This window comes from Oratosquilla oratoria, chromosome 18, assembly GCF_046742065.1.
Source record: "Oratosquilla oratoria isolate Oo_2021 chromosome 18, ASM4674206v1, whole genome shotgun sequence".
Classification (NCBI taxonomy): domain Eukaryota; kingdom Metazoa; phylum Arthropoda; class Malacostraca; order Stomatopoda; family Squillidae; genus Oratosquilla; species Oratosquilla oratoria.
Window position 1 is genome coordinate 5085308 of NC_134794.1, and position 8685 is coordinate 5093992.

Here is an 8685-nt window from a genome sequence, read left to right on the forward strand (position 1 = left end):
TCTCTCCCACCTCTCTTTTCTCCCCTCTCTCCCTTCTCTCTCCCCTTCTCTCTTTTCTCCCCCTCTCCTCCGTCATTCTTTTCTCCCCCCTCTCCTTATTCTCCCATCTTCTCTCTCCCCCTCTCCTCTCTCCCATTATATCTCCTCTCCCCTCTGTCTGTCCTCTCTCTCCTCTCCTCTCTCTCTTCTCTCCCCTTCTCCTCTCTCCCCCTCTCCACTCTCTCCTCTCTCTCCTCTCTCCCTGTCTCTCCCCACCTCTCCCCACTCTCCTCTTTCCCTCCCCCTCCATCTCCCTCCCTCCCCCCTCCCGCTCCCCACCCCTCCCTCTCCCCCCACTCCCTCCCTCTCCCTCCCTCCCCCCTACCCCTTCCATCTCCCCCATCCTCTTCCCCTACCCCCTTCCTCTCCCCCACCCCTCCACCTCCCCATCCCCTCACTCTCCCCTCCCTTCCTCTCCTCCTCCCCCTCTCTCCTTTCCCCCTCTCTCCCTCCTCTCCCCTCCCCCTCTCTCCCTCCTCTCCCCTCTCCCCTCCCCCTCACTCCCTCCTCTCCCCTCCCCCTCTCTCCCTCCTCTCCCCTCTCCCTCCCCCTCACTCCCTCCTCTCCCCTCCCCCTCTCTCCCTCCTCTCCCCTCCCCCTCTCTCCCTCCTCTCCCCTCCCCCTCTCTCCCTCCTCTCCCCTCCCCCTCTCTCTCCTCTCCCCTCCCCCTCTCTCCCTCCTCTCCCCTCCCCCTCTCTCCCTCCTCTCCCCTCCCCTCTCTCCCTCCTCTCCCCTCCCCCTCTCTCCCTCCTCTCCCCTCCCTCTCTCCCTCCTCTCCCCTCCCCCTCTCTCCCCTCCCTCTCTCTCCCTCCTCTTCCCTCCCCCTCTCTCCCCTCCACTCTCTCCCTCCTTTCCCCTCCTCTCCCTCCTTTCCCCTCCTCTCCCTCCTTTCCCCTCCTCTCCCCCTCTCTCCCTCCTTTCCCCTCCTCTCCCTCCTCTCCCCCCTCTCTCCCTCCTCTCCCCTCCCCCTCTTTCCCTCCTCTCCCCTCCCTCTCTCCTCTCCTCTCCCCCTCCTCTCCTCTCCCCCTCTTCTCCCCCTCTCGCTCCTCTCTCCCCCTCTTCTCTCTCCTTTCTCTTCCCCTCTTCTCTCTCCTTTCTCTTCCCCCTCCCCCTCGCTCACTCCTCTCTCCCTCCCCCTCTCCTCCTTCCCTCCTCTCCTCTCTCCCTCCCCCTCTCTCCCTCCTCTCCCCTCCCCCTCTCTCCCTCCTCTCCCCTCCCCCTCTCTCCCTCCTCTCCCCTCCCCCTCTCTCCCTCCTCTCCCCTCCCCCTCTCTCCCTCTTTCTTCCCCCTCTCCTCTCCCCCTTTCCTCTCTTCACCCCGTCTCCCCCTCTCTCCTCTCCCCGTCTCTCCCTTCTCCCCCTCTCCTTTCTCCCCCTTCTCTCATTTCTCTCCTCTCTCCCCCTCCTCTCCCCTCCCCCTCACTCCCTCCTCTTTCTCCCCTTCGCTCCTTTCTCCCCATCTCTCATTTCTCTCCTCTCTCCCTCCTCTCCCCTCTCCCTCCCCCTCTCCCTCCTCTCCTCTCCCCTCTCCCTCCTCTCCCCTCTCCCTCCTCTCCCCTCCCCCTCTCTCCCTCCTCTCCCCTCCCACAGTCTCCCTCCTCTCCCCTCCCTCTGTCTCCATTCTCTCCCCTCCCCCTCTCTCCATCCTCTCCCCTCCCCCTCTCTCCCTCCTTTCCCCTCCCCCTCTCCCTCCTCTCCCTCCTCTCCCCTCCCCCTCTCTCCCTCCTCTTCTCTGCCCCTCTCCTCTCCTCACCCCCTATCTCTCCCTCTCTCTCCTCTCCCCCCTCTCCTCTTCCCCTTTTCTCTCTCCTCTCTCCCCCTCCTGCTCCTCTCTCCATTCTTTTTCCCCCTCTCCTCTCTCCCTTCTCTCTTTCCCCCTCTCTCTCCTCTCACCCTTCTCTCTCCTCTCCTCTCTCCCCCTCTTCTCTCTCCTTTCCCTTCCCCCTCTTCTCTCTCCTTTCTCTTCCCCCTCTCTCCCTCCTCTTCCCTCCCCCTCTCTCCCTCCTCTCCCTTCCCCCTCTCTCCCTCCTCTCCCTTCCCCCTCTCTCCCTCCTCTCCCTTCCCCCTCTCTCCCTCCTCTTTCTCCCCCTCTCTCCCTCCTCTCTCCTCCCTCTCTCTCCTCTCCTCACCCCCCTCTCTCTCCTCTCCTCACCCCCCTCTCTCTCCTCTCCTCACCCCATCTCCCCCTCTCTCCTCTCCCCCCTCTCCTCTTTCCCTTCTCTCTCTTCTCTCCCCCTCTCGCTCCTTTCTACCTTCTCTCTCTCCTCTTTCCCCCTCTCTCTCCTCTCTCCCTTTTCTCTCTCCTCTCTCCCTTCTCTCCCCCTCTCTTTCTCCTCTCTCCTCTCCCCCCTCTTTTCCTCCTCTCCCCCTTTCCCCCTTCTCTTTTCTCCCCTCTCTCCTCTCCCCTCTTCCCCTCTCTCTCCTCTTTCCATCTCTCCCCTTCTCTTTCCTCTATCCCTCACCCCTCTCCCCCTCTCACCTCTATCCCTCACCCCTCTCACCTCTATCCCTCACCCCTCTCCTCTATCCCTCACCCCTCTCCCCCTCTCTCCTATCCCTCACCCCTCTCCTCTTTCCCTCTCCCTCTCTCTCCCTCTCTTCTCCCCCCTCTCTCTTCTCTCTCCTACCTCGTTTCTCCCCCTCTCCCCCTCTCTCTCCCTTCTCCTCTCTCCCCTTCTCTCTTTTCTCAACCCCCTCTCCTCATTCCCCCATCTCTCCCCCTCTCCTCTCTCCCATTATATCTCCTCTCCCCTCTGTCCTCTCTCTCCTCTCCCCCTCTCCTCTCTCCCCCTCTTCTCTCTCTTCTCCTCTCTCCCTCTCCCTTCCTCTCCCTCCCGCTCCCCATCCCTCCCTGTCTCCCCACCCCCTTCCTCTCCCCCACCCCCTCCCTCTCCCCCTCCCTCTCCCTCGCCCCCTACCCCCTCCCTCTCCCCCATCCCTCTCCCCCATCCTCTTCCCCTATCCTCTTCCCCTACCCCTTTCCTCTCCCCCACCCCCTTCACCTCCCCATCCTCCCCCCTCCACCTCCCCATCCTCCCCCCCTCCACCTCCCCCATCCCCTTCCTCTACCCCATCCCCTCCCTTCCTCTCCTCCTCCCTCTCTCTCCCCCTCCTCTCTCCCCTCCCTCCCCTCATCTCTCCCCCTCCCTCTCCTCTCTCCCTCTTCCTCCCCTCACCTCTCCCCTCCCTCTCTCTCTCCCCTCCCTCCCTCCCTCCTCCCCCCTTTCACTTCAAAATGTTTCAAAAGAGCTTTCCTGAGCTAAGAAAGGAAAAATGACCTTCTCTTTCTCTCTCCAGGTATTTATTGACGGCACTTTGGGGGAGCCTTCCAAGTGTAATGAGATATAGAAATTTGGGAATGGATGCTAAGAGGAGACTGTATGAAGGAGTGATTGTGCCAACAGCACTGTATGGAGCAGAAACATGGAACATAAGAGAAGAAGAGAGAAGGAACTTGAATGTGTTTGAGATGAAGTGTCTGAGAAGTATGATGGGGTTACTAGGCTTGATAGAGTGAGAAATGAGGAGGTGAGGAGGAGAACAGGGGTGGAAAGGGAGTTGGGAGATAGGGTTGATGAAAGAGTATTAGGATGGTTTGGACACATGGAAAGAATGAGTGAAGAAAGACTAGTAAAGGAGGTATGGAAGGCAGATGTGGAGGGAGTGAACATGAGGGGACGTCCTAGGATGAGATGGATGGATGGGGTGAAGGGGGCTTTGGGGAAGAGGGGAATGTCTGTTGAGGAAGGACGGAAGAGGACAGAAGACAGGGGTGAATGGAGAATGGTTGTATATGGAAGATGTTGTGATGCATGAGGTGGAATGGACGGGGGAATGGGGGGGTGAGGTAGTGTGTGTGAGCAAAAAATTTGACGCAGCCCGAAGGGATTTCTCCCCGTCCTCTCCTTCATGTGGGGGGACGGAGATGGGGGGTCGCCAATTTAATGAAGCGGGCTTGCTGTGGATGTGCTGTGTCCTGCGACACTGCTTCTGACCTAGGGCAGTGGACAGGGTGCAGGGATGACCCGTCATCTAGGAGGTGCTAAGATGGGAGGGAGGGTGGAGGGGTGTGGAGTGTTTTCGGAGATGGAATGGGTGGGAATGATTTTATGCCTTGTCCTTTTTGGCTACCTCCCTGGTAAGGGGGAAAAAGCCTTGGTATATGTATGTATGTATGTACTTGCCCTGCACTGCCTATTGTGCACGCGGAGGTTCCTCTCCATATCAGGTTGTGTTGGGGTGGGATTGGGGCTGGGGCGGAGACTCTAAGAACGGTTTTGGAGTTTGAATGTCCAGGTTCCTTTCCATTTCAGGTTCTGTGGGATGGGAGCTGGGGCAGAGACTCCAAGAACGGTTTGGAGACTCCAAGAACAGTTTGGAGTTTGAATGTACAGGTTCCTCTCCATTTCAGGTTCTGTGGGATTGGGGCTGGGGCGGAGAACTCTAAGAACTATTTGGAGTCAACAGAATGTGGCAAGTGGCCCTTGGTAAATGGAGACCTTACAGTACACAAGAGATGTGAGGGATGACTCGTCATCCAGGAGGAGCCAAGATAAGAGGGAGGGAGGGAGGTGGGGTGGATGGGAGTGGAGTATGTGGGGATGGAATAGGCGGGAGTGGTTTCTATGCCTTTGTATTTTGGCTACCTCCCTTGTGAGGGTGAAAAACCCTTTAGTATATGTTTGTATGTACCTTTTACGTTAACTGTGATAAAAAAAGTCAGCCATCATATTTCCATGAGCAGCATATAGAGCCACGGTTTGGCCACCCCTGGTATATAGAGACCTAATGGCAATATCTAAAATCTCCCTCAGGTGGACACCTTGACCTTCCAACCTCCATCGGACGACCACGGGGACAGGCAGAGCGGCAGTCCTCCTTCGCCAGAATCCTTGGTGATGGACTTGTACTCAAGCTGGGAGGAACCTACCCTGTCAGAAGAGGACCTGTTGGAAGGCGAGGAACTGCAACATGAGGAGCCGCCACCTTTGGACATGAATCTCCCGGATCGTAGCGGACAGACAGCTGCAGTAGATGATTGTTCCATTACAGAGAGTCGTGTGGCATACGAAGAGCCAACTATGAGGGATGGGAGTACTGTTTCTTCTTCGGATATTGTGCTGCTCCAGGAGGAGGAGGAGGATGGAGTACAGCCCTCCACAGTACACCCTCGTCCCTCTGGGTCCTCTCCACAGCCGTGCATGCCGACACACCAGGGGTATATTACGACAGGTCAGCCTTGCCCCCCTCTACCCAACCCCGTCGGATCACCCTCGCACCCGTGCCCCCTGCCACCTCTGCTACACGTGCCTTCGTCCCAAGGGTATGCATCAGCATTCCAAAGTTGTGTGTCACCCCGATTTCAAGATCCTCTCTCGTCACACCAACCGTACGTGGCCCCACCACCGCCACTTGTTTCACTGCCTTATCCTCACGTGTCACCGACTCAGCAGCTCGCACCGTTGTCTTCAGTCCATTCCTGTGAACCTCGGTCCCGACTGTGCTCGTTACCGTCTCGGCCAAGCGGAGTGTTGGCCCAGCAGTGTGCACAAGAACCATCCCAGGGTCTTGTCGTCCAACCGTCCCATCCACCTGGTGTCTCCCCACCATCGGAGACCTGCTCCTCTCGAGTGCGATCCACATCCCCATGCCAGAAGGCCTCACCAAAGACAACCAAAGCCAGGTACAACTTCAAAGGGAAGAAGGGACCAGGCAGACACTTGACTCATCCTCAGAGACCTCAGGGTTTTACCAAGGAACCACTCTTTGGCTGGCACGGGGCACCTGCCGCAACAGTGACCCCAGTCTCAGGAGCCAGCGGTAACGAAAGAGGTCTTCCGAAGTGTACCGTACCGTACAAGAAACTGGATTGGAGGTCAGGTGAGTCGTACCTTTTTCTACACCACAGGTTCTTCCCTTGAGGTTAGTTACGTTTCATCAGTATACGATATATATATATATATATATATATATATATATATATATATATATATGTATGTATGTATGTATATATATATATATATATATATATATATATATATATATATATATATATATATATATATATTTTATGTGTGACTAATAATTTGACATATCCCGAAGGGATTTCTCTCTGTCATCTCATTTTCTGCACTTGTAGTAGGATCAGAGGAGGGATTGAGGAATTTAGTGACAGAATTTGGGAAGGTGTAGGGTGAGTTGAAGCAAAGGCATGGTTCATTAGATTCCACGCTACAAAGTCCACTACAGGGCCCCGTCCTAGCCTCCTGATAGGGGGCAAGTTTGTGACGTTAAACCATATCGTCATTGCTGTCGTCATTGCTGTCTCGTAAGCTGGATTGGATTAAACCGCATAAGTTTGCCGTTTTGTGGAAGGGATTGAGGGTATTGCAAATCTTCATCATTCTTGTCCTCGAGACTCGTTAACCCACTGTTGAAGAATGAGATAAGAAAGACCGGAGATCCGTATATTTTGACCACTATCTGTGGTCCTCTTCAGCAGATCGATGAAGGAGACCACAGATAGTGGTGGAAATATACGGATCTTCTGTCTTATCTCGTTCTCCGACAGTGAGTTAATAAGTCTCATTTTACAAATGTGCTGCTACATTATATCTTCCTAATTCTGGACCTTCTTGTGGTTCTCAGTACAGCACGAGCCTAAAGCCGAGCCACACCAAAGTGCCTTTGTATTTATTTGCGAATCTGCATCGTTCTCATAAGAACATAAGAATGAAGGAGACTGCAAGAGACCATGAGGCCTACACTAGGCAGCTCCGTATCCATCACCACCTGTCATCCCCATCCATAAAGTTGTCTAACCGTTTCTTAAAACAACTGATAGTTTCAGCACTCACTACATGGTTACTAAGTCTATCCCATTCATCGACCACCCTATTAGTAAACCAATTCTTGCCTATTTCCTTCTGAAATCTAATTTTGTCCAGTTTATAACCATTACTGCAAGTCCTGCCCTGTTGTTTTGATATGATGACCTTGTTTGCATCACCCTTGTTAAAGCCTTTGATCCACTTGAACACCTCTATTAGATCACCCTGCACTCTGCGTCTTTCCAGAGAGTGTAAGTTAAGGTGCCTTATAATTCTTGTGGTTCTCCGTACAGCACGAGCCAAATCCTGAGCCACAGGGAGGTCCGTTTGTACCAGCAGAATCTTCGACTGGAGTGGGACGACTTGGAGAAAAGGTACTCGACAAGTTCCTCCACGGACCCAGGGCACAGAGTTCTACAGAGCTATCCAATGGTGGGTTATTGACTTATCTTGTATCAGGCATGATATTCTTCCGATTTAAATCGGAATTCCGATTTTTTTCTTTTCCTGACAATGAGCTCGATTTTTTGTCATTAATTCCTGATTGTCATTAACCCCTTCCATACGGTGCCGCACACGTAGGCGTCATGGACTTAGATCTCGGTGGCAGCAGCCAATGCCAGCCGTACGACGTGTCGTAATAATACTCGCATCATAAAATATAGTCACCGCTTATATCGATCGTTCTCTCTTCACCCGTGAATTTTGATAACCATAGAAAATGCGATTACAAAAGAATTAGAAAGAATGTCATTATGGAGGGGCGACTACAATAAATATAATCAAGACGCCGATATGGCAGCCTCGGGAATACACTCGCTCCCCATGACGCCTACGTGTGCGGCACCGTATGGAAGGGGTTAATGATTTTAATAAATGATCTTGATAACAAAAAAATTGTTGTGGTCGAATGATTTTTGGTTGATGTGAAGTTTTGGGCGAATCGTATGTCGGCTGTACCTGTGTGTAAGCAGTTTATTTTGTGCTGGCCCGCAAGTGATTCGTTTTGTGGAGCATTACGTGGTGTGGTGCGCATGTGTATGTATAGCAAGGTGATGACTGGGGTAGATTTTATTTTGGCTGAATTATATCGATAGCAACATCAACGGAACAGCTTGCATGCATTTGTTTCCTAGTGATTCAGCCCCCCAGGGATTCAGCCTGGGCCCACAGACCCCCTGACCCCCACTGGGGCTCTGCCCCTGCCCCTGGACCCCTGGCCAATGTAGATTTATTTATTTATTTATTTATTTATTTTTTTTTACCCACTATCATGCCTGTTGTATTTACTCAGTTTGATCTATATATATACATATATATATATATACACACCAAGAGCTTTTTCCCCCTTATAAGGGAGGTAGCCAAATCAAAGGGCACGCACCCAGTCCCACCCATTCCACCCATTCCACCCTCTCATCTTGGCTCCTCTTGGATGACGGGTCATCCTGTCTCCCGCCCAATGCCTTGGGCCAGAAGCAATGCAGCAAGGCACAGCACATATGCAGCAGGGCCAATTCACTTACAGTACCCCCCACCACCACCATCGTCTCTGTCCCCAAATGCAAATACCCCCAGACTACCTTAAATATTTCTACTTGAAATAACTTGGATGATATAACCCAAATCTTGATATGACTGTTGGAATTTAAAGATATAAACCAAGATGAAACCACACATGAATTTGTAGCTAGGGCAGGATTTAGAAAATAAATAAGATAATTTAATAAATAAATAAAAAAAAAAGGATAATAATCTGCATGTCTGCGACTTAATATGTGAAGAAAATCTCTTGTTTGCTCGGGTGAAAGTCAGTA

The 8685-nt window shown here is 53.0% G+C and overlaps 1 protein-coding gene across 1 annotated transcript; it reads left to right on the top strand.

Annotated features, from left to right (window-relative positions):
• Positions 1-5213: 5213 nt before the first annotated feature.
• LOC143035012 (uncharacterized) lies at positions 5214-7295 on the top strand. The gene is made up of 2 exons (XM_076201404.1): positions 5214-5918; positions 7162-7295. Exons 1-2 carry the CDS (start codon positions 5240-5242, stop codon positions 7176-7178), a joined length of 696 nt encoding a protein of 231 aa, XP_076057519.1. The 5' UTR covers positions 5214-5239; the 3' UTR covers positions 7179-7295.
• Positions 7296-8685: the final 1390 nt, after the last annotated feature.